A 25,149-nucleotide genomic window follows, 5' to 3' on the forward strand; every position below is an offset into this window, starting at 1 on the left:
AGCAGTGTATTTCAGCAGATCTGCCTGTTCTGCTCCCCACTCTGTCTCTGGTGAATCCTCTCACTATCCACCCACACCCTCTGTTATTCTGGCTTACACCCCAGTTCTTATACGCATAAAGTAAATCTTAAAAAAAAAATAACAAATACAGTTATGGAAATGACTGATACATCTTGACTGATACACCCCTAATCTACACAGAAACATGTCATAAATTCACTACTTTACAGAGAGTGAAGCAGAAGAAATTAGTATCACTGCAGACTGTTACCAAAGAAAGCTACGCAACTCCCTGTGTAGATAATGAAGTAAAATTGTGAAAGATGATGATCAGTCTAAGGCTTTCTTATCTAGAGGAAGGGCGATATTACCAAGGATGTCAGGAAGTTTGGCAAAGAGCTTTCCTCAAAGAATATGGAGTAAAGAGCGAGCGCTAACACGTACAGTTGTAAACACTTACTGAGGTTGAAGATGAGTGTTGACCTCTAGAGCAAAAGCCTTCCATCCCTTGTGTGCCATCTGAAGGGCAAATCTAAACGGATAATAAACACATCACTAGTTTCCATAGAAAACATTCATGATTCTTCCCAGAGGGCTATGATACGAAAAAAAAATTAAAAACTTGAAAATATCAAATGTAGAGATACACAAAACATACTCACACTCGCCATGCTATTCCACAGGTCCTCATTTTTTGTGTTTTTATAGCTGTACTTCTGGAGATACTGCACAATGCCACTTTTAAATGCATCAGCACTGAGATAATCCCTTAGCATATTCAGAATACAAGCTCCCTGAAAAAATAATATGAATAATTGACTCTATAGCTATCTATACTTTTGTTGCAATCTAATCTACTGTCTTATATTATTTTGAAAGAATTCTTTCAAATGCAAATACATGCAAAGTAAGATTTTGAGGTTGGGGGATCAATGAGTTAATTAGTACAAGTGGGTTAAATCTGGATTCACCTGGAAAGGAGGTGGAACATGGACTCTTAATCCTCCACTGGCGACAGTTATTATCTCAGTTGTCAAGTCTCCCCAAGGAGCAAGTTAGCATCACCTGCCAGCTCCCACAGTGGACAGCTGAATAGATAATGGCACCGATTAAACATTGATCTTCAACCACCATGTGGGCCTTCCCCCACTGCCACTCTGGGGCAGTACTGGGAATGACAGGTACAAGAGGTGTAACAAAAGTGAGTAGCTGGTAAGGAATGGTGCAAACTAGGCAGCCTCAAGACCTGAGGACTCGAGAGGACAAGATTCACAGTGAGAAGGAAAGCTGGAGATTTTCTAGATTGTCTGTGTGCCTATGAAGAGCTATTTCCCCTCCACTCCCATTACTGTAGATTATGGGCCACAAGCTCAAATGCCTCCTATGATGGACAGGTTACATAAATGAGGGTAAGAAAATGCTTTTATCCTTTTTATTCCTTGCACTTTTAATAGAAAGATGCAGGCAAGAAACACTGTGCTACTGACTACAAATAAAAGTCAAGTACAAAGGTAAATGACATATGCTAATGACTACAGTTAAGTGCAAAGGTAAATGACAATGCTACTGACTACAAATAGAGCAGTCAAGTGCAAAGGTAAATAAATGCTCAGTGAGAAGAAAATAGAAATGGTTGGTGATGGAAGGGGTAGTGGAAAAACAGAAACTTGCTCTCATCAGGAAGTCACGACACTACATAGAGAAACACAGGGCTGGTAAGAGAAGGCAGGATTCTGGATTATTATATAAAATCTCCCAAGGATTAAAAGTTGGCAACAATCCCCAATTCTCTAATTAAACACTTTGTGCAGGGGCCTCCCCGGTGGCGCAGCCATTGAGCACTGGGTTGCGAAGCTGCCCGCAGCCTCTGCAGCACCGGTTCGATCCCCGGCTGCTCCCCGGCCACCGGAGGAGGGTCCCACATGGCACGCAGACCTCTCCTGCCGCCCGCTGCTCCCCTCAGCAGTGTGCTTCGGTCCTTCTGCCTGCTCTGCTCCCCGCTCTGGCTCTGGTGAATTCTCTCACCCTCCCGCGCTTCTGACTGTACCCCAGTGTTTGTATAAATAAATTAAATAAATAAATAAACTAAACACATTGTGCAGGATAATACTTCGCAGTTCAATACTACAAACCATATTTTATAAGGCACTGAAAGGTCAGCTACACAAGGGCAGAATTTTTGGCTGGTTCAGAGTTGATGTACGATGAACAGTTATTTGTTAAATAAACAGAAGGCAGAGCTTCTGTTGACCATGGATGTTCAATTTATGAAAGTAAATGAAGAACTGGATTATAAGCCCAATTGCAAGGTAAGTCTAAAAGAGTTAACTCCACTCAGCACAGGTCAGAACAGAAGGCATTTGATTCACTGGCCATAAAGAAGAGAAAGTCACCCCACACCCCCACCTATAACCTCCACTCAGTAATAAGTTTAGTGTCCAAACTGTAGCTATAGAGTCCATTTTACCTTTTCATAAGAAACTTCATCAAAAATCTCCCGAATCTGAGCAGGAGTCTCCACTGGTATGGACACAGGGTGTGAGGAATTTAATGCATCTACCTCCATGGCACTAAAACATTTGCCCAAAAAATAATCTTCCTATTGAGACAAAAAAGAAAATCACCTATGAGTTACATTTAGATGGAAAAGATCAAAGGAAAAAAGTTTGATCTGGTGCAACAGGTTTATCCTTCACCCTTCTGGTAAAGCCTATTTAATATTTACAGAATTACTATTTTCTAAAGAACATCCTTCAAAAACAATGATTTGGGTAAAAATTCCAGATTTTGCTGATCTTAAAAACTTATCAATTTAAAGAAAATTTCATATTAACTTAAAACATAGCTATGCAAATTACCAAGAGAAAATGATCAAGATACATAAATGCACAAAATTATGCATTAGTATAAATATAACTAGTAATTTCAACATTTCCAATTATCACCTTCCATATTTTAAAGCAAAGAAGTTTAGCTTCAAAACCTAATTTAAAAAAAAAAAAAGAACAAATTCCAACGTAACCCAATTAAAACATATTATCCAATAGAGTAAGAGTAATAATTCTTATTGTTAAAGATTACGTGGCACCTAGGATAATATTTGTGATTCTCTGTAGTATAACATGTATATTAGTACAACAATGTGTAAACTATGTGTACAGAAGAAGAAAATGATTTATGTTAAATGAAAGTTATTATAGTAGGGCAAAGGATTGTATACATAAGGTACTGTTTTTTTTAATTTTACTATATGTGATTTTCACAAATTAAATACATGAAAATAAAACAGGTTCTCAAACATTAAATTTGTGGCCCATTTGAGTTTAGCTTCATACACAATCAAATGTGCAGTTACCTAAGCATAATTCATTTGATTTAACAGCAAGGGTCCTCTTAAAATAATAGCAATCTGTGGGCCTCCCTGGTGGCACAGGGATTAAAGACACAGTGCTATCAAGCTATCGTCAGCCACTGTGACAGGAGTTTGATCCCCGGCCAGGGAGCTAACCCACATGGCGCAGCAGACCTCTCCTGACTGGCCTGCTGCTCCCCTCAGCAGTGTATTTCAGTCAGTCTGCCTGTTCTATTCCCTACTCTGTCTCTCGTAAATCCTCTCACCCCCCCCCCCACCTTTGGCCTGCACCCCAGTTCCTGTATGCCTAAATAAATCTTTTTAAAAAAAAAAAAATAGCAATCTGTACCTATCTTCAGTGAGCTGGGAAATGAAGAAAATGTTGTCATTACTTTTTGTTATTAAGGGACACAGTTTCACAATCCAATCTGGAAATGTCTTTGTGATATATGTTTGGATTTCATTTGCATTTTAAAAACATGATTTATATCTAAAGTTACAAGGATTTTTCCCCCTATTTTAAAAAGATCGGATTACTAGGAAAGGGAAAGAAGTAGATGCTAACAGAGACACAATCAGGGAGAAAGGGCAGCTGCTGCTTCTTTGCAAAGGGAAGAGCCTGCAAAGGTGAAAAGAAACACCTGCATAGTCACAGGGAGGCAGGAGAGACAAGGAAATTATTAACCTAAGATTTATAAAATCAAAGTTTAGTAAATGTTTCCCAGTGACACTAAACAGAACAAATTATCTCAAGTGTAAAGGCAAATAAACATGTCTTACAACTTTCAGTTCTGGATGAGTCACGAGTAGAGACACATATTCCATAAACTTGGCAAAACCCTCATTTAGCCAAAGATCATTCCACCATTCCATAGTGACCAGGTTCCCAAACCACTGGAAGAAAAGTATTTCTCAAATTATTCACATTTTCCTTGAATAACAGAATATATAGCCATAAACATAAGGCACTAAGAAATACAAATTATATGTACAATGTCAGCATATGAATGTTAAAGAAAAACCTGACATAAGTTATAAAATATGGTTCAATAATTTTTCTTACGGGAAAAAGACAAAACAAATGAATCAATACAATTCACACAATTTAAGAGTAGCCACATATGTCCCATAAAAGCAACACAGACCTAGTCACATGATATTTTTAAAGACACACATTTGGGACTGTCTACCTGGTGAGCAAGTTCATGGGATACCGTCATGGTGATGCCAAGCTTACTGGAGGCAGAAGACTTTTCAGCATCAAACAATAAAGCAGATTCCCGATATGTTGTCAGTCCCCAGTTTTCCATAGCACCAGCCTGGAAGTCAGGAATAGCAGCAAGATCTTTGGAAGAAAGCAGTAAAAACATTACCAATCTCTAAATAACACCTCATCCAAACACACTTTCAGAATGAGCAGGTGTAAGTATCAAAAGAAAAGCTTAGCTTCCCGTACAGAATCAAACTCTAGACAACCTTTCACAATAGAGAAAAAGTTGCTCACTTGGGTGCTGTGTGATAATCAACTTGGTATTCAGGCTTCCTGACTCCCATTTCTAAGGTTCTGACAATGAGTCTGGGGACGGAATGTTAACAAATGGCTCAAAAATCCACTACTTCCGATACCCCAAACTCCTATTTAACTGACAACAGTCATTTTAAAAACTCATGTGATAAAGAAAATGCAGATTCTTCTAATGTTATGTAAATTTATTCATTCAAACATACATTGTGTGCCTTAAATGTTCCTACCCAGTATGTGTCAATAATGAAAAAATGCAGCCTGCCTATGCCCTTTGCTGACTACCCACTAGTACAGTTAGGTTTGCCTTTTAAATCAGAATTATCCCCATGCCAAATGCCCCAGGAAACTGTACCCAGATCCACTTTTATTATCATTAGAGGATCACTGTATACACAGGGGTCAGAAAGATCAGCCCCTTGGCTCACAACTACCCAGGTTTTTAATAACTTTGAGGCGCTGCTGGGACAACCATGGGGATGCCAATTAGGAGGATATAGTCTATGGCTGGGGCCATTAAGGGCTATAGTTTGGAATAGCTGTAGAAATCTCTACCTTGTTTGGGTAATGGATATGGAATGCTGAAATAATCCTCATAAAATTCAAGAAGAGTCACTGCAGCATCCAGTGCATAATCTGCCTGATTTATCTTTTCTGGCACAGCATAAATGGAAACCTGAAGGGAAAGATACAAGAATGTTACTCCAATGCTATCAAAGCTTCACTCCACAACTAGATGGAAGACTAACATTATACCATTAGCAACTTCATATTATGGGATATGGTTGCCAAAATTCAAGACAACTGGATGTTCTTGTTCTTTCCTTAATTCTGTATTCATTCTTCATGATCAATTCACCTTCTGACCACAACTACAAATACAACATATATAAAAATGTCTTTAAATGTTCACATGAAATAGTGAAAAAGTAAGGTGACTTAGAGGCCAAAACGGAAGAGAGAGTGAGACCTTGAGAAATCAGACAAGCACTGCAGTAAGCTTTTGTCCTGAAACACTATCACAGCACAGACAGGCTTGAGCTTTGATATTCAGAGGCTAGGAGACAAAAATCCAGAGCCTGACCATGGGGTCTGTCCACCAGGAGATAGCCCCTGCATAAAATTGAACTCTAAAAGATCATGCCTTTATGGTCAGGGAAAATGAGAAACAGCCACCCCCTTCTTCAAGGAATGCAAGGGGGAAATGTCTTATTCAGACCTTGGTACTCTTCACAGAAGAAGGGGGTTTACTAGGGGAAATTGTAGCTGTAGCCTAACCTTTACCATGTTTAGCTGCTGGACTTAGGATAAATAAGCCAGTAGCTTAACATGGACTGGTAACTGCTCCCAGCCACCTGACAGGAGCAAACGAATTATCTCTGTAACAATCCACCTTCAATTTAGGTGACAGAAATTCAAAGACATAAACCACAATACGCACAAAGGAATAAGATACCGTGAGCAAGAGCCGGCAGAAGCAATAACCTCAGAACCAGATATACAAGGATTCTGATATGACAATTACTAGACACAGAACATATTATACGTATGCTTAAAATTTTTGAAGAAATAGGGGACTAAAGATACCTGTATGTCTGGAACACAAAATCAATGTGGATGTGGGGAGAGAGGGGGTTTCCCCAATCACCAAGTAATTCTGACATCAGATGAGTGTCCTTCAAGTCAATTTAATTCTGACACTAACTGCCCTTCTAGATAATACAGATTGTATTTCAGTCCTACAAGGCTACTCACACTCCCTTTTCAGAGGCAAACCTCAAGTCCAGTTTATCCTAGGTTTCTGACTGAGATGCCAACAACCCCATCCTTCATCAAATGAATGTTAGCCTAGCATACAGAACTCATTTTACTTACCAGATTACCAATTTATTATAAAAGGATTTAACTTGGGAGCTGCCAGATGGAAGAGATGCATGGGGCAAGATATGGGGCCAAGCTGGGGACATCCACACTCTCCCCCTCCAGATGGCTACTCTTCCAGCACCTCCAACTTGCAAACTCTCCAAACCCACCTGCCCTTTGGGGTTTTTATGGTGTCTACATTACACAGACGGGGTTGATAAAATCATCGGGTTGATAAAATCATTAGCATCTGGTGATTGAACTCAACTCCAGCTGGAGGTCAGTGAGGCACTGAAAGGTGCAATTCTCCAATCACCTGCTTGGTTCCCTGGCAATTAGTCCCCTCTCCAGACTACCAAAGTCACCTCATTAACATAACAAGAGACACCTTTAAGGTTCTCTGCACTTAGAAAATGCCTAGGGTTTTATTTGCAAGACACAAGCAGAGAAGGGGGGTGGTGAAACTGGGGAGGACACAGGTGCTGTAGTGGAGGGAGAACTGGGGATGACAACTGACAGGAGAAATCAAATATCGTACAAAAATGAGCAATGATGTAAGAAGATAAATTTAATAAAATTAAAATAAAGTCCTAGGGTTTTACGAGTTCTCTGTCCCAGAATCAGGATGAAGACCAAATATATTGGCCTGTTGGAAAAGTGATGATGCATTTTTGCTTCAAAAAACAGGAAAAAGTCATGACTTTTCTGAGAACCCAATATCTCCTTTATTTATAAATCTCAGTATCACAGGAAGAGACATAAAAAGAATCATTTATAAAGGATATAAAAATTGAGTGTTTCTGCCGATAGAGCTTCATTGCTGAAATTAGTATGCTCCCTACCAAATCTCAGGTATGACCTTTAAGTACCAAATAATTAGAGATATCTTCACAAGAATAAGACACTTAGTACTATAGAAAAAGAGCCAATTCAGCAGAGAAGTCCTAACTTCAGGCCCCTGTGAAAACCAACACAAATAAATAAGTTATCTTCAAATAAAGTGCACGCTCTCCTTTCCAAAACAGGTATTGGTATTCAGAACCACACAGCAGTTCCACAGGCCCCCTACACCATGGCAGCGAGACAAGGGGCAAGAGCTCCTAGAAAAGACCTTTTCTGAAGTCTTCCAGTATTTCCTGGCTCAGATGCTCAGCCCAGGCCCATCTAATCTGCAGACTACACCAATCTTACTCCCTTCCCAAGGCCAGAAATCACGTGCTCAGGTTAAGTAACGTTCACTTCCAAATTGCAGATAGTTAAAGCCAGAAAGAACCCAAGAAACCAGATCTAGTCCAACTCTGACATTTTAAAGAAGTATCAAAAATACCGCAAAGGGCCTCCCTGGTGGCGCAAGGGGTTAAGATGCAAAGTATGAAGCTATCCGCAGCCTCTGGAGCATGAGTTCAATCCCCACCCAGGGAGGTGACCCACATGGCGTAGCAGACCTCTCTTGCCTCACCCGCTGCTCCACTCAGCAGTGTATTTCAGCTGCCTGTTCTGTTTCCTACTCTGCCTCTGGTGAATCCTCTCATCCACCCCCATATACACACCTCTGGCCAGTACCCCAGTTCTTGTATGCATAAATAAATAAATCTTTAAAAAAAAAATTCCAAAGGGAACAGGGCCAACTGAGGTCAGAAAGCCAGTTAGTGGTGCAGCCAGGGCAATGGCCCAGGCCAGGCCTTCCGCATGATTTTGTTGCTAGAACTCACTGCACATATGAGCATCTGTCACAAGAGATTGAGCAACCATTTGCCCAACTGAGGGGGGCGGGTTCCAAGACGTGGGACTTCCGGTTTTAAAACCAGTACAGTCCCGGGCAGGCCAGGACAAGCTGGTCACCCCGTGTGACAATCACAGGTTCACCTTGACTCCTCTCTTGGTCATCTTGCTGACAGACTTGAAATCTGAAACAATGAAGGCCACCAGGTAGGTGCTCATCTTCACGGTGACATCAAAATGGTCTTCTATGAGTCCTTCAGCAACTGTCACAGATTTAACCTAAAATCAGAATAATTTAAGTCATCAAATAACCCAATACATTGAACACATGTTAAAAACAGAAATTTCCTAACTACAAGACATAATATTGAAAGTATATGGCATGCCATTGGTATAATTATTTAACATTTTCTCTAACATCTGATTGTCATTTAGACATTAAGGCCAAACGATTCTAAGCAATTTTTTAATTCCATACGATAAAATTCACCAATTAAAGTACACAATTCAACTTTTTTTTCTTTATATATTTTTTTATTTATGTTCACAGTTGTGTGACCATCACCGCTTCACTTTTAAATAATCCATATGATCACAAACTGAGTCATGTTTGCAACCTGAGGCAGGTTCCTGAGACAGGAGAGGCAAAACTAAAGTTACTGCCTTTGCCAAGATAGAGTCCACTTATCTTTAAATACAGGTATAAGAATTGTGGCAATGCAATTTCTATTTTTTTTTTTTAATTCTACACTAGGAAAACAATGTGACCATGTGTTATAGGGCAACCCCGATATAAAAACGGGTTGCCTGGCTGTGGGTCTCACCCACATGCTTAAAAGGGACTTATTAATCTCCACTACAGGCACACACAAAAAGGTTAATAAAAGGTTTATTTACAAGGGAAAGGGAATTAAGGAAATGTACAACTCAGGGAGAAAATAGGGAAATAAAGTCTTTAATGCGTCCTACCCGATCAGCCGACCTGGAAACCCAAAGGCACTCTCTGAGCTGGCAGAATGCTGCGAGCAGGCTTAGAGCCAAAATGGGGGATCCCCTCCAAAGCCCACGTGTCTGGCTTTATACCAAACCTGGCTGCTTAACCCCACCCTCAGGTCCCAGCCACCTTCCCTTTGGTGGTGATGGGATTTGGAGTTCCCAGTGTCTTTTGGCTTTGGTCTGGAGTGGTGGGTGGAGTCTACAAAGCCTGTATGGAATTAGCTTTAGGACATCTTTTCCCTGTAACACATGTACAACCCAAAATGAACTTCTATTTTCTTATACAATTGAAAGTGGCCTGTTCCTGGGCCGGAGCCCACAAAGCCTCTTCTGAATGCATCACTGCAATCAGCTTTGAAATGCAATCAGTGAGGTAATGGTCTGGAGGTAAGCATGCATTCATATTTCCACCTCTCTCCTGTGCCCACATCCTTGTTAATACCCATGCACCACCAGCAATGGTGCCTGCTGGTCATCAGTCATTCTAACCCTGACTCTGAGAGCAAACACAGGTTTACTCTAGAAGAACCCCAAATTACCTTTTGTTTTTAAATGCATTCCACCCACACCTAATCCAAATTTCTGTTCCTGAAGTTATGCTAATTATTAGGAAACTGGGTTAATTTAATTTAAATGTGATTAACTCCTGTTCACTGCCTGTAGACTTAAATGTTCCATAGCTTTATTTGCTTTTCTATCCCCCAAAAGATCCTTTCAAACCCACTGTCTATTTCTTCAACCCCATGTCTGCAGCTCTGGTCACTCCTATTAGATTTCTGGGCTTTCTGTCTAGGAGGCAAGATTACATTAGATTTTCCTACCAAATAGGTCCTGATATACATGGATTTAGACTTCAGCACCTTAGGGATGCCTCAGGGACTCCTGGCTTTCACCCCCACCCCTTGCCAGTCTACAGATTCCTCCAGTCTTATTAGTTTCCATCCATCTGTGTTCCATTATTCTTCTAAAGCTGTAATCCTCTGATGAGAGACTCACTCCTGTCCCAGAGAGCAATATCATATTCAAGGAGGGAACTATCACTGGAAAAAGCATGTTGTCTATCTCAAACTTATATTGGAGAATGGCATAATTGTTCATCTTTTCACAGACAGAGGGGGTGGCTGGCTAGAGGGTGCAACAAAACTGGTAGGGATTTGCATAAGAGTGTTTTTCACTGGAGGTCCTGTCAGAATCTTGTTTGCAGAAGGGATCCTTATAGTAATTTGGGTGAGGGAAAGTAGAGCTAAAGGTTGAAAAGGTTGAGAACACACTAGAGGTTGGTGTGTGGCCCTCAGAGTCCCTTCCTGCTTGGATAATAATTCCCTGGTCAGAACAGGGAAGAGGCAGGTGCCCTTCAGGACTCTGGGCAAACCTTATTCTACACCGAGTCTGAACCCAGGGCTGGTATGCTTCCAGGGGGTATATGCAACATTTGCAGAGTGTAGCTCAGCTTAAGATAACTGGTATTGGCACGGTCTCGTCACTTTTAAAAAGGAGAAGGAACACTGTCCACATCTGCTTGGAATTAGAGTTCAAGGGTTTCTTTAAAGGAATCAGAGCCATCTATTCTTACTCTGTATTATAATCAGAAAGATTACATTTTTTCTTTATCTGTGTGCTCACTTTCCGGCATATAGTTGTAAACTATATCCTTAGTAGTAGGACACAGTATATAGAAATCCAGGTTTTGAATTTAAAGGTATTTAACACAGAGTCACTAAGCATAACAGATAGAGTTTTTAAAACTGCATACTAACCTATCCAGCACCCAAAGGGAAGAGCAGGCACCGGTGACTATAGAAACCAACTATATACTAGAAACATGACCTTATTCAATGAAGCAATTTCTTTGAACTCCTTTTAAAAGATCATAGGAAAAACAAAGGTGCAAATGCTTTATGAGGGGCACGCTCATCCACACCTGACCTCAATTCCTTCCACAGTACCTCTCCTATTAGCATTGATGACCTGAAATGTCATTCTTAAATCTTGCATGTTTTTAAGAAACTTTTTTTTTTGTGACTACAAAAAAAACAAAATTGTTTAAAACAAAAGGTTTGTAAAAGAAAAGTTAGTTATCTGTCAGGCAATAAAACAAACAAAATAGGTGACCCAAATGTTAACTGTCACTGAGTAAGACATGTCACAACAATCAATGGATTTTTCCTGTGAGCAGATCCATAAGAGTGTGGACTCACCAATGGCATATTGGAGATAGCTAGGTGTCTTGGCTCCCTTCTGATCTTGATTGAAAAACTTGCTTTGAAGGCAGGTTCATCAAAGCACGGAAAGGCCATTCTGGCTGAAGTAGGTTCAAACTGCGTTGATGCAAGTATCCTAAAATGTTGCACGTGAAATAAAAACACAGCATGAAACTCCATGGACTCTATAACAGGGGTGATTTTTAATTCCTAACATTACCATAAGATAGTTGGATTTTAGTGATAAAAGATATGTGACAAGTTATCATAAACTAAAATTTAAAAACAAGTAAAAAAAATGGGAACATGGAATGCAAAGTATTTTACAAAGGGTTAATAGCTTTAATGAGTAACCACCATGTGGAACAGCAGGTACATGCCTTAAACAGGCAACTCACAAAAGAACCTACAAGTACTCAACAAATATATCAAAAGCTGCTCAACTTCTTCAGTCAATGGAGTGTCAGTGGAAGGGTGATAATTGTTGACTTCAGGACTCTAAAATGATTGCCAATACACAGCATTGGTTAGAGGTGAAGCAATACGACAGGGAATAACAAATGTTTGTAGATCCTTTGACTTAGCAAGTTTACTTCTAGGCACTTACTCATATACAAAGATGTTGGTCAAAGTATTGCTGATGTTGGAAAATTAGGAACAACCTAACCTCCATCCATGGGGAATTAGTTTAAAAATTCCATGCACATATATTTTAATAGTCATTAAAATGATGTATAGTGATAGCCATCCATATAAAACATCTCTTTAGCATATAAAAAAAACTGTCTAGTAAAGCAGAAAATATAATTCCATTTATATAAAATAAAGTGCATGCATTATTCTAGACTTCTAGAGCAGTCTGGAAGGATGTTACCCTAAAAAGGTAGCTATATCTAGGGACTATGAGTAGGATAAATTTTACTTTTTAAAAAACTCTTAGGGGTAAAATCTGACTTTTTAACCTCAAAAGTGATATGAAATCAGGAAAACAACTTAGTTATAATCTACTAACAAATGAAATTTGATTTTTAAAATTTAGTATAAAATCTCCCCAATAAATTACCCCCTTGTCCTGCAACCAACCAGCCCAGGCCGGGTAGCTTCATTGTTGGTTCAGGCAGCTTAAAAGAGACTCTTGGAGCCCTTGGCACCATCCCCACAGGTTTTCTAATAGAACGGAGGGGAAACAAGCCAGCAGGGATATAGCCACTTGGGCCCCCCTAAGAATCTCTATACACTCTTTCCTCTCGCAGCCATGCTCCAAAGCACTCCACCGCATGGGCCTCTGCCGCACTCAGTCCTCTGACGACGCCCTTATGTGCTCAGTCTCTAAGCTCAGGTGTGCCCACTTACATAATCCACGCCATACTCCAGGTGCCCACTATCAGGCATGCGTACGCCGAGCCCACGCTCACAAATGCCTCCTGCATTCAAGGCCACAGGTGATAGCCACAGAGGCCAACATCAAAAAAGCCTGAACAATCTTCCTTTACCCTATACCCCTTAGAAACAGAACTAAGCAAGGCAAGTGAGGATCCCATAAAAAGTTTTAACGGAGAGAAAAGTACTTCTACTACTAAGCTATGATGATTGCACTTTGTCCTGAAAGAAGGTATGCTGGTCTCAATCCCTGGTCTCTACGAATGTTGAAAATGAGGTTTTTGCAGACATAACCAAGTTAAGACAAAGCCATCACGATGGGTCCAGGTCCAAAGTGAATGGTGTCCTCATACAAAGAGGGATATTTGGAGAATAGGCAGGTGCCAAGAGAGGCAGAGACCGAACTAATGTAGCCAAGGAGCAATGGCCACCACTGGCTAAGAGGCAAGGATTCCACCCCGAGACTCATAGAAAGCATAGTCTACGAGCACCCTGATTTTAGATTTCTAACAATCAACTCTAAAACTGTGATAGAGTAAATTTCTGTTGTTTTAAGCCACCCAGTTTATGGAAAGCAGGTCCTTTAACAATGTCATTTTGCTGTCATGCTGATGAGAATACTACAATGCCAGCGAAGGTCGAATGAAAGGATTTTATCTGACTTAATTATATGTCACTTTGCTTAAAGATGCAGTTTCCAAGAATCTATGGACAACACTGAGGGCTGTACTTTGTTACAGTAGCCCTAGAAAACAAAGAGAATTATAACATTATAGCCCATACTCTAATTAAATAAGCAAATAGGTAGTTATTCTACTAGAGCTAGAGGAAAGAAATTTGGCTAAAAAGAATGACAAAGATCAAAACAAAAAGGGGGAAATTAGCCATTTTTTATTCTACAAAGAAGGTGCAAAAACAAAACAAAGAAATAAGAAAGCAAGGGAATTTTAGAAGATAATCCACAGAAACAATCAACTTAATGTGGGCAGCACTTGAAGCTTAAAAAAAATAGAAAAAATTACCTCACTTCCCCCTCTTTGGTTCTGTAGGTGCTTTTATAAAATCCATGGAAACTCTCAGAGAGGTTGCCAGCATAGTCGATGGTCACGGTGTAAGGGAGCCCAGCAACCAGAGGTTCGGGAGCCAGAAGTGCAATTTGCTCGTGAGGCGGGTACTCCAGGACTCTCAGTGGTGTTTCAGGCTGCCCCTCTCCGGTGCCTCTCCTGAGGGTGGCTTTTGATATCTGCAGGCGGTTACTGTGCAGGATGATGGCACTGGTGGGCTGGCTGGCTGTGATTTCCACTTGAGTGGTGCCCCCAAAAGTCAGAGTGGTGAGATTTGCATGGATCATGAGGTCGTAATGAACAGGAATGATGTGCTCAGGAAGTCGCATCTTACTCCATGGAAATGGTGTCCCATCACTAGCTTTTGGAGATGTAGTTTCCCTGCTCTCACACCAGGTAGGAGTTGCCACCGTTAAGAGAATCAATAGCGTGGAAAGTAGAAATGGCAAGGTGGCAAGGGGCCATCTGGAGAGCAGAGATTTCATCTTCTTGTTCAAACTATTTAGTGGCACAAAAGTATAAATGCAAAAATAAAAAAAATAAGAGACATTAAAATCTCAGAACAGCGTAATTTTAGATCTGTGCAGGGTTAATAGCTATTAGATACAAATTTTCAAAAGTACTTGGTCTTTCCTGAAAGCAAAATTGTATCATTGATTCATAGGAGAAAAAATTGTGCGGTTAGCAATAATTATGAACACCTACCAATAAAAAGCATCACTTGGCTTTTAATGTTTAAATTAAGTCTAGCAGTCAGGGTTCTTTGTTGAAAACAACAGAACCAGCTGGGTCTCAGAAGCCCTAAGTAGGTCACAGAGTTGCCAGCACATTTGGAAAAGCAGGCTCAGAAATAGGCAAAGGGCACAGCCAGAGCGACTTCGAAGGCGACCACCCTACTTTCCCTGGACCTTGGGGGTAAGCAGCCCCACAGCCTGAAGCCTAAATGCTGAAGCTACATGGCTGCAGCCACCAGTAGCTTGAGCTTGCCACCAACCCGCAACTTTGTATTTCTCGTTTCAGCCTCAAAATCCCAACTTTGAATGACTGTCTGAACTGAGGGAAGGTGTCCAAACTACCTGGCAGGAAGGTGGAGAAAACAAACACTTGGACTTCCCAGCTTCTGCAGTGGGAGATCAACCTTGCCTCCCTCCAAGTTAACCAAGAATTCCCCAAACATAGGTGTAAGAGCCAGGATGGGCACAGGGCAGGATATCTATGATCAGGCAGACGGGGTAAGGAGTCCTGGAGCCCTCGGTAGGCTGTTATTGGGATTTACCAGGTACACAGGTACACGGCTCTCCAGGGGTTCTCTCATGGCCTCTGCCTCTCTGCTCCCTTTGCTCTTTCATCCTCATCTGTTCTGCTCTGCTCTGCTCTGCTGGCGTCCCCGTGACGCCGCCCTTATAAGCTCAGTCTCTCAGCCCAGGTGAATCCCACCTACATATGCCCACACCCTACTCCAGGTGCCCGCCGTCAGGCATGCATTCAGGACCACAGGGATCTATCATCAATGCTAATGGCGGGAGGGCAGAAAAGCCTGATACTTGTTTACCTTACCCTATAGGAAACCTAGAAAGGAGACTGTAGTGCCAGCTCGCACAGGGCAGGTTCTCTATTGATTCAGGCAAATGAGTCCGGCAAAGAGTCCTGGAGTCCTCAGTGGCTTTTTTTCAAGCTTTAATGCTCTTTCTATGTCAATTGTGGGGTAAGCCTGCAGGCTGGCAAGGCAGGGAGGCCGGGGCCTGGCCCCAGCGAATCTTTAGCCTTTCTCTTTGTGCTTTTTCTGCCATTCTCTGATGGTTTCCTCCTCTCATTGCCATTCCGCTGTAGCAGGTGTTTTTTTTTTTTTTTTTTTGTCTCTGAGTGATGTGGCCTTATAGCCTCAGGCTCCAGCTCAGGTGTGCCCACTTACACACGCCCATACCATACTCCAGGTGTCCACCATCAGGCACCCACACTCCCAAGACCCTTTTGCATTCAAGGCAAAGGGTGACAGCCACAGAGGCCAATGGCATAAAAGCTTGACCAATTCACTTACTCTACAGAGACTGAAAACCAAAGGGGGAGGGGAGAGGTGAAAGGCACCATTACAGTGACTTTTTGTAACAGTGGTGTTTTTGTCAAATTTACATGCCAAAAGTTAATTTATATTTATTTAGCTGGGAATAATTAAACCGTTTACAAGTGATTTTCATCATAGTTTGTGACAGGGTACCAATGACCTACATTCTCTTTAGAATCATCCAACAAATAATAGTTCCCACTCCCTACAAGCTGGGGGCTGAGTACTATTTGGGAGATAATACACAAAACATAAATCCCACTCTCCAGGGCTTCAAAATCTAGGCCAGAAAACACGCACCCACATGAAAGACAACAGAGAAAGTGTGGAGTGTCTTAAGGATAAGGACATAAAAGGGTGTGGGGGAGAAAGGAATATTTCCAAAGGGACAGAGTGACTTTGGCAGCCAGGGGTGCTGGACTGCTTTCATGCAAGACCAGCATCTGAGCTGGTTGGGTAAGGCTGGATTTGGAAAGGAAGGTGTGCATTCAAGGCAAGGCAAGGGGAGCAAGTCAGGGCAGGAGTTAAAACACAAAGGGAGAAAGGAAATTGCTGTTAGGGCAACCAGGCAGACAGAAGGGAACCCAGGAGAACTTGTGGGAGAGGCCAGCTGAGAAGTGTCTCCATGCTCCAAGCTGCCGATCACCATGATCATCATTTGCACTTTAAGGCCACAGGACACACACAAAAAAGTGAATTTCAGAAAGCTGACAATCCACACTCTGAGAACCAAGCATACTTCTTTCTCTTTTAGACAAAGACGCCTCTTTAATGGGTGTTTGGCAGGAGGAGCCCCAGTCAGGTGAGCTCAGCTAATTGGTCTTAATTCCCTCCAGTTCCTTTGGCTCCTGCACATTTGGATCAGATGAGAAAAGAGATAATACTGTAACATGCATCCCTCAAAAGGATCCTGGTGCATGGGATTCTCCCTCCATCTTCGTGATTTTCAACTCCGGCTGCACATTAATGTCACCTGGGAAGATTTTTAAATGACTGATGCCAAAAAACCTGTCCACAACAACTAAAAAGGAATCTATGGTGATGAGGTTGGATATCAGGGTTTGTTGTAAAACTTTCCAGAAACTCTATGGTACAGGCAGTTAAGAAGCTCCTTGCCAAAGATAAGATAATCCTTGCCAAACCATGTTCCTAACCCAGAATCCCTCTGCGAAGGGATTATAATGCTTCTCGCTAATATATTCATTTAAAATGCTTGTATTCTGCCCCCTCTTCACTCCCCATCCTGTGCCTGTCCCCACACACAGTTGAAAGTGCTTACTTCCCCCTCCTTGCAGCATGAATCTACAGGCAAAACAGAAAGGACACCAACACAGTAGATCCAAGCTGACAAGGAGGCACCACCCAGGTGAGAGGAAAGTTGTGACAAGACAAAACCTTTTTTTTTCCCCCATGTTGCTGCTGTTTCTTGTTTTTGTGTGTGTGTAAGAACCAACAAAAGGGTACATCAAACCAGAAAACATTTGCCCAATTTGGAGGGAAAGAATAAAGTTTAAAGACCCAAATGGTAAAGAATTCATGCCCTACCTGCTCAGGTAGAATCCCAGGGCAGGGACTGAATGATGACTCTCCCTTGAAGTTGTGGGGGGAGGGAAGGGCAGAAGTAAAGGGAACTTGTGTGATGCATCCATTTGGAAATGCAGTGGCAGTAGGTTAGTGGGTGTGGCCCTAAGAAGTAGACACTCAGCAAAGATTGTGCCTGTACCGAAACTCTGAAAGCCCCCTAGCTTCTCCAACACCCAAATAAGAGATCCAAAAATTCTAATTGGTTCTGAGCTGACAGCAAGACCCATGGGCTGCTGAAGGAATTAGCTATCCAAGGGAAGTATAAAGCAGGAAATATAAAGGAGGACATCATATCAAACGCATTGCAGGGGTGGAGGCCAAAAAGTACATGGCTGTCTCAAAGTACATGGCTGTCTCAAAGTACATGGCTGTCTCAAGAAGGATGAAGTGCCAGGAATCCAAAATGGAACATATAATATAGACAGAATGTATACATACATATATCGTATTTATATAAGCATATCAATAATATATGTGTGCATGTGCACACACACACAGAGCTTACAGTCAGAAAAGAAAATCTGACTTTGCACACTTGTCCTGCTACTGTGTGACATTGGACAGGTTATTTAATTTCAGTTTCACTTTCCACATGCGTAAGATGAGAACACTTCTCTCACTGGATTATTGAGAAGATTAAATGAGTTAACATATTGTAGGGTAAACGATTGTCTGGCTTTTCTGTCCTCCCGCCATTAGCATTGATGATGTATCCCTGCGGTCCTGAATGCATGCCTGATGGCGGGCACCTGGAGTAGGGTGTGGGCATACGTAGGTGGGTACATGTGGACTAAGACTGGGCTTATAAGGGCAGCATCACGGGGACACCAGAGGGAGCAGAACTAACAGGAAGTGAACAAGCGAAAGACCAGAAGAGAACCAGCAGAGAAGCAGAGGCTACAAGAGAACGCCAGAAAGCCCAAAAAAGAGTGAAGACTTGCTGGGAGCTGGGAGGCCTACCAGCCTCTCATCCCCCTGGCACCCCTGCCTGCTGTGTACCTGGTAAACTCAATAAAACCCTGAAAAAGGCACCAAGGGCTCCAGGACTCCTCTCCTTTACCTGTCTGCTCGGGTCATAGAGAACCTGTGCCCTTCCTGCCGCTACACATATTTTCAGTCATTCATTCCACAAATATTTATTGAGCCCTTACTAAATGTCAGGAGTTTTGCTGGACACTACTAATGTAAGACAACACAGGTCTCTGACTGCAAAGAGCTTACAGTTATGGGGAGTATTTTTAATAAGCCACATGTATATATGTGGTTAAATATATATGTATGTGGTTACCAACACAATTAGCCATAAAAGATCAAAACACACATATACACTGAAAGATAAAATAATAGCAGATGAATTTACATTGGGTGTTGTCTGAGATTTTCAACTGAGATTCAAAGGACAAGTTCAAGTTAGCTAAGAAAAGAGGAGACAGAGTTTTCCAAACAGAGGGAACAGCAGTATCTGCAGGCTCAGAGGCTGGTTATAAAGGCCAATGAACCCGAAACACAGCACGCAGAGGGAAGACGCATGTGGGAAGGCAGGCAAAGGCCAGACCACCACACAGCCTTGAAGGCACATCAAGGATTTTGGATCATATCCTAAGTGCAATGAGGAGCCACTGGGTTTTGAGCCAGGAAGTCTCAGGAGATAGTTTCCACTTCAAGAAAACTACCTTCCTTGCTGTGTGGAACATGGAGGACTGAAGGAGTAGGACTAAAAGCCAAGAGACAAATTAGAGAGTAGTTTAGCTAGAGTAAGCTGGAGTTAGGAGGAGAAGGCAGAGGAAGTGAGAGACACGGCAAGATGAGTGGATTCAACATCTTCGTTTGGGGTGGACTGGAGTGGATTCGAGGGAAAGGACATATCAAGATGGCTGCCAGGTTTCTAGAATAAACAGGTGGGCAGGCATATGTTCCTTTTCTTGAGATAGAGAAAATCAGCCATTGGAACAGTTTTAAAAGGGAGAAGAGAGAATCAAGTGTTATTTTTAAAATGTTTAATTTGTGACATCTATGAGCTATCCTAGGGAAATTGAAAGCAGGCAGTTGAATACCCAGACCATGTTTCTTTGAAGTTTTAAAAAGGATTTTCCTTTGGTCTCTGATCTCACTAGGGCATCTTTTATGGGCAGTGCTGTCCATGAGTGGGCAGCAGTAACAGAGAACCTAACTTTATTTTACAGGAGGAGCTCAAGATAGTTTAGGAACCTTAACTGGTGACTGTCACTTTTTCCACTGACACAGGAAGTCAGAGAGAGAGGAGAGGCAACAGGCCTCAGGTATGTCACCCTTCCCTTTATTGGGACACTATGGAATGTGAAATCCTTCAAGAAGTAATGGACCTTCTGCCAAAATGTTCAGTGATGTTAACAACCACTGGTAACTGCGTGTCACTGCTAGTAAATGATAAAAATACTGACTTTTTTTTTAACATTAGAATTTTTCTACTTAGGGGCACCTGAAAATGTGCTGTAATTAGTACAAGGTCCAACTCCTTGGGGAAAAAAGACAACTCTGGCCAGTTTATAAAAGTTTGTTAAATGGGGCTTCCCTGGTGGGACAGGGGTTAATTAAAGACAGCGCTATCAAGCTCTCAGCAGCCACTGCAGCATGCGAGTTAGATTTCCCACCAGCCGTGGAGGTGAGGTACATGGCGCAGCAGACCTCTCCAGTCTTGCCCGCTGCTCCCCTCAGCACTGTATTTCAGTAGATCTACCTGTTCTGGTCCCCACTCTGTCTCTGGTGAATGCTCTCGCCACCCACCCCCCACCACCACCACCACCTCTGGCCTACACCCCAGCTCTTGTATGCATAAATAAATAAATCTCTTTTTAAAAAAGGTTTGTTAAATTGTTGGCCATATCCTAAATGGACAGCAAATATACTAGACACTCAGTCGAAAACAGCATTTCTTTCTAAGCCTGGCCTACACAAAGAACTTCGTGAAAACTGCAAGTAAGAGTCTGCTCTTCTTCCTCTCGAAATTCACCTGCAGGCCGACCGGAGACTAACACAACTGAGCAGGAAATTTGAATTTGCTCAAACAGGAGAGTTTTACCTGCATTTAACTAGGCTACATACAAACAGAGTGAAGTGAGGACAGGTAAGTGTAAAAAACACAGGAGAAAGAGGGAGAAAACTGATGTTTGTGGGAACTCCCGGACGCTGATCCCACAATATCGCCACTTCAGTAAAGACCCCAAAATCGCCTTCGTTTCTCGGGCAACTGTCTCCAAGGCGCCTGTGTCAGGGGTTCGCCCCAGCCAACACGCCCTTTCATTTGGCCCGACTCCGGAGTCCATCTGGTGGACAGAGCCGCTGGCCAGAAGCAAGCAGCGAGGCGGAGCGCAGCGCGCAGGGGGAGCGGAGCGCGCGGAGCAAGCGCCAGGCCCAGCGCCCTGCGCCCCGCGCCTTGTGCGGGTGGGGAAGGATCTGAGCCGGAATGGGCTGGCCGCGGGCCCCGCCGCTCCCCTCCCTTAGTCGGGGCCGGCCCCAAGACTCCCCCCGCCCCGCTTCCCAGCCCCACTTCTCCTGGCGTCCCTGACCGACGTGTTTCCCCAGCCAGCGCAGATAAGATATCGGGACCCCGGCCTCTTCTCCCACCTCTACCCCCGCGGGGTGCACCGGGGACGAGGGCACAGTACCTGGGGTCGCTGGGGTCGAGCCGCTCACCATGTGCGGCCGCAGCCAGCAGTGCAGCCCCGGGACCGAAAGTGAAAGTGGAACCCGGGGACCGCGGGCGGCGGGCGCCAGGGGTTCATGGGCCAGAGCCCTCGTGGCGCGCACCGGGGAACCCCAGTCTCGGGCGAGAGCTGGGAAAGGGGACGCCGCGGGGGAGACCGAGCGAGGGAGACTGCCATTCCCAAGACAGGAATTCATAAAGGCGTGCCTCAGGCCAAGGAAACATTGGGATTGCCGGACAGAGGGTATCAGGTGGCGAGGAGCATCCCTTTTGAATAGAGATCGTGTTTTCTCCTGTGTCTTTGGAGATACTTCTTTCGTTGGTTAAAATTTAGTAGAGACAGAGTTTGGGGCGTAAGAAGAGGGCTGGTGGAGTTGTGGGGGTGGGTCCGAGCCTAATCAGAGGTCTCCTCCCTGGCGGGTCGGGCTCCACGCCCATTGGACTTAAGCGGTGTCCATCATCTCCTCTCCGCAAATGAACTTCAGAATTTGTGACCCGCCTCAGAAAGAAACCGGAATCCAGAACACCGGGAAAAAGCTGACCCTTCTGCGCTGTCAGTGGGAGGGGTTCGGTTAGGAGACGCCCCCTCGGGGAGACGCCCTAAAGGCGGCGGAGGGATTGTGGAAACCGATGCAGAACTTTCCCATCGCTATCACGGGTCTCGTGGGCCTCATGGATTTGCTGCTCCCACATTAAGCCTTTCCCTCTGCTTTTTCAAATCAAATGATCACTTCTGAGCTTATATATGGTAAACGAGGTAATAAACCAAGCACATAAATGTCCACACTTCCCAGATGTGCAAGTTGGAGAGTGGATCGTGGTCCCCTGGGACACTTTTCATGCGATACTCAAGATTTCTCCTTTCATTTCCTTTTTAGGCTCCTTCCTTTGAGAACCTGGGGGTCAATCTTATAATTCCCTTTGGAAAACAATATTTTTGTTCTGCAGTTTATCGCTAGTTGAGACCATCCTTTTCCATGACACCTCCCCTGCCCTATTCAGTGGTGTAAAATTAACACCCTTTTCTCACCCAGGGTTGGATCAAAGGAAGTTTTTTTCAACATAACTTCACCAAAAACAGAGGCTTTGGGATCAGGTAATTTCTGCACTCTCCTAATTGTGACGGTAAGGTGTAGTAGACAAGGACTTCATGGGAGAGCTGTAGCCACCCAAGTCAGATGTGGGTGAGGGATCCCACTACTCAGAACTTCTGGCCCAGTAAAGCCATGCATTTCTTTGCTTTTATATTGATGTTTTTGGATGTGATAGTTTACAGTACAGTTTCTTTAAAAATATTTCTTGAAGGTCATGTTGGCAGAAGCTAAATGCACCAAACAGACTGGAGGCTGCTGTAAGACATATGGGGAGTCAGGAGCAGGGGAGTGCTTGCACCTAAACTAGGCAGAAGGTAGCTGAAAAGTCGGTATGGAGGGTGCTACTGCCTCTAGACTGTTTTCTATCCTCTCCCTGCTCAGACTTTAGACTGTTACACCTTACTACACATGGCCAGTTGAATTCATTCATTCCCAATGTTCAACAAAATTGATCTGAAATGGTGTGGTTGGAAAGCTTGTATATGTAATCTTACTGGAACCTCACAGTGTAAGTGTGTAGGTGGCTTATAATTCTATTTTTCTAGAATGAGGTATCCGAGGGCCACTACACAAAGAGCCTGCTCTAAAATGAAGCCAACTCAAAGGAAAGCAGAGCTGACAGAGAGACAGTAAGAATAACTCCACTGAGGCTGTCCTTAATAAGCTTTAGCCTTGTACTTTCCAGTCAAGAGAACCAATGAATTCCTTTGTTGATTTAGCTAACCTGAGATTTCTGAAAGCATCAGCAGAGGAAGCAATGGATATCTGCTCTGTATGAACACATAGAGTTCTTTTTCAGTGATCAAAACTGCTGTCACATTACTATGGCTGCCAGCAGGCAGAACACTGTGGGTAACTTGATAGCCATATTCCCTCCCTCTTCTGGCATCTGAAAGTCTTACCTTGGTAACCTGAGCACAGCCACATTCTTGCAGCTGGGTAGACCCCATGAAACCCTTCCCCTTCCATCTCTCCTCAGTGTGCGAGAAGGTTCATCTCCAGCATTCATACTGTATTCGTGTGCTTTTCCTTTTGCCCGTTTCAATAAGGAGGTAAATCACCATAAACAAGTTCTTTAAATTTGCATTTCTTTCATTGCTAATGAGACTGAACACATGCCTTGAGCATATGTTGGTTCAGTGATTTTACTTTTTATTTCCTCATTTGAGTATTATGTTTATGTTTATTGACCATTTCTCTAGTGGAATATCATTGCTTAATTATATAAGAATTATCTGGGGCACACAAGAGAAATCCATGGACTCCATTAGAAACAGAAAACATCACACAGCCAGTAAGTGTCTATTGTCTCAAAGCAATCCAACCCTATGTCTAGATGAATCATATCAACTGCTTAAAAAATCCAGATCGCTGCCTGCAATGTTGAGATGTTGGAAGTTACCAGATATTGTCAGCCTGGGCACTAAAGCACACCTTGGCTCAGGAAACCTGGTGTCCTGACATTATCTTGTTTATGGCTCCTTCTGCCACAGCAATTGCTCAAAGAATGAGTTATCCAACCTGGAGTAAGCATGTTCTTTGTAAATGCTAAAAGGAATAATAAAAATATTGGGATTAAAAAAAAAATAGGTAGGTTGGTTTACATTTTTTCCTAAAGGACCATACTGACATACTCCAAACAGTTCTCATGTTTTCTCATGACCTGAGGGGGCAAGAGGAACTTGTCTGCCCCATTAGTGTACATTGCAGGTATTTCTGTCATTATTATCTCATATGGACAAGCCTACAGAGATACAGGTTTCCCTCTCTGTTTGGAAGTAGAACTTTCCTATTTGATGTGACTTGGTAGGTTAATTTTGGGGCCTGGAGACACTTAAAATTTTTTCTATTTTAATTAATGGTGATAGTGTTCCCCGACCCCCCTTGTAGGAAAGGAGCTTATAGACTAGAAAGATTAAATTCTTTACTGATCTGAAAATGTGTCAATCCTCAAATAAGAAGTGAGTGATTAATAGCTGGTTAAACATTTTCATTTATAGAAATTGAGTCAGTTTCTGACCACCAAGAGAACTGATTCCAAACTCAGGAGAAAGATGGTCTCTGAGATGATGAACAATAAAAAAGCCAGGATCCAATATCTAGATTTGAATACTTCTTGGAAAAGATAACTAAAGATAGAAAGAGCTTTATAGGCTAGGGAATATATTACAGGTTCAAAGTCCAAAGTCAAAGAGACTTCAAGAGCAAGAAGCAAAACAAGAGGGGTAATTAGTCCTGGCGGGTCAGAGCCGTACCTGAGAAGGCCAGGACACTGCCTGCAGCTCTAATGGAGTTATCTGGGCCTACCATCAGAGGTTCTAGAGCGATCCAAAGTCCTAACTAGCTCCAGCAGCAGAGCCAGTCCAAATCTACCTCAGGGCAGAAATTTGAGAGTCCCTCTGCCAACCCAGCATGCCAAGAGAGAAGCAGCACTCTGGACAAACTGGGTGACTGACTGAAAATCTAAGAATGAAATTTTACTTACCTTGGTGAGACTCCTGGGCTCTTCTTTTGTAGCATTGTATTGACCTTTTCCTTTGTTTTCCTAGTCCGATGGTAGATTGCCATCAGGACAATTTTTCTAAAATCTGTGTAAGTTTAGCAGTCTGACAATCCCCATTTTAAAG

The 25,149-nt window shown here is 42.8% G+C and overlaps 1 protein-coding gene across 2 annotated transcripts in view; it reads right to left on the minus strand.

Moving 5' to 3' along the window:
* ERAP1 (endoplasmic reticulum aminopeptidase 1) overlaps window positions 1–21,478 on the minus strand; it is a 48,663-nt gene extending 27,185 nt beyond the window's left edge. The window contains exons 1-10 of one of the 2 annotated variants that reach the window (XM_037529778.2): window positions 21,391–21,478; window positions 14,059–14,598; window positions 11,654–11,792; window positions 8,604–8,738; window positions 5,430–5,550; window positions 4,543–4,697; window positions 4,133–4,246; window positions 2,468–2,599; window positions 663–794; window positions 461–532 (exon numbers count right to left, since the gene is read on the minus strand). In XM_037529778.2, coding sequence (XP_037385675.1) covers window positions 461–532; window positions 663–794; window positions 2,468–2,599; window positions 4,133–4,246; window positions 4,543–4,697; window positions 5,430–5,550; window positions 8,604–8,738; window positions 11,654–11,792; window positions 14,059–14,585 — 1,527 coding nt within the window. In that variant the 5' untranslated portion in view covers window positions 14,586–14,598; window positions 21,391–21,478. Of the gene's footprint in view, window positions 1–460; window positions 533–662; window positions 795–2,467; window positions 2,600–4,132; window positions 4,247–4,542; window positions 4,698–5,429; window positions 5,551–8,603; window positions 8,739–11,653; window positions 11,793–14,058; window positions 14,599–15,376; window positions 15,477–21,390 lie in introns of those variants that run through there. The other variant, XM_054688254.1, reaches the window with a different exon arrangement.
* Between the last annotated feature and the right edge of the window lie 3,671 nt (window positions 21,479–25,149).

This window comes from Talpa occidentalis, unplaced genomic scaffold (assembly GCF_014898055.3).
Source record: "Talpa occidentalis isolate TD23 unplaced genomic scaffold, MPIMG_talOcc4v2.1 talOcc4.6, whole genome shotgun sequence".
NCBI lineage: Eukaryota > Metazoa > Chordata > Mammalia > Eulipotyphla > Talpidae > Talpa > Talpa occidentalis.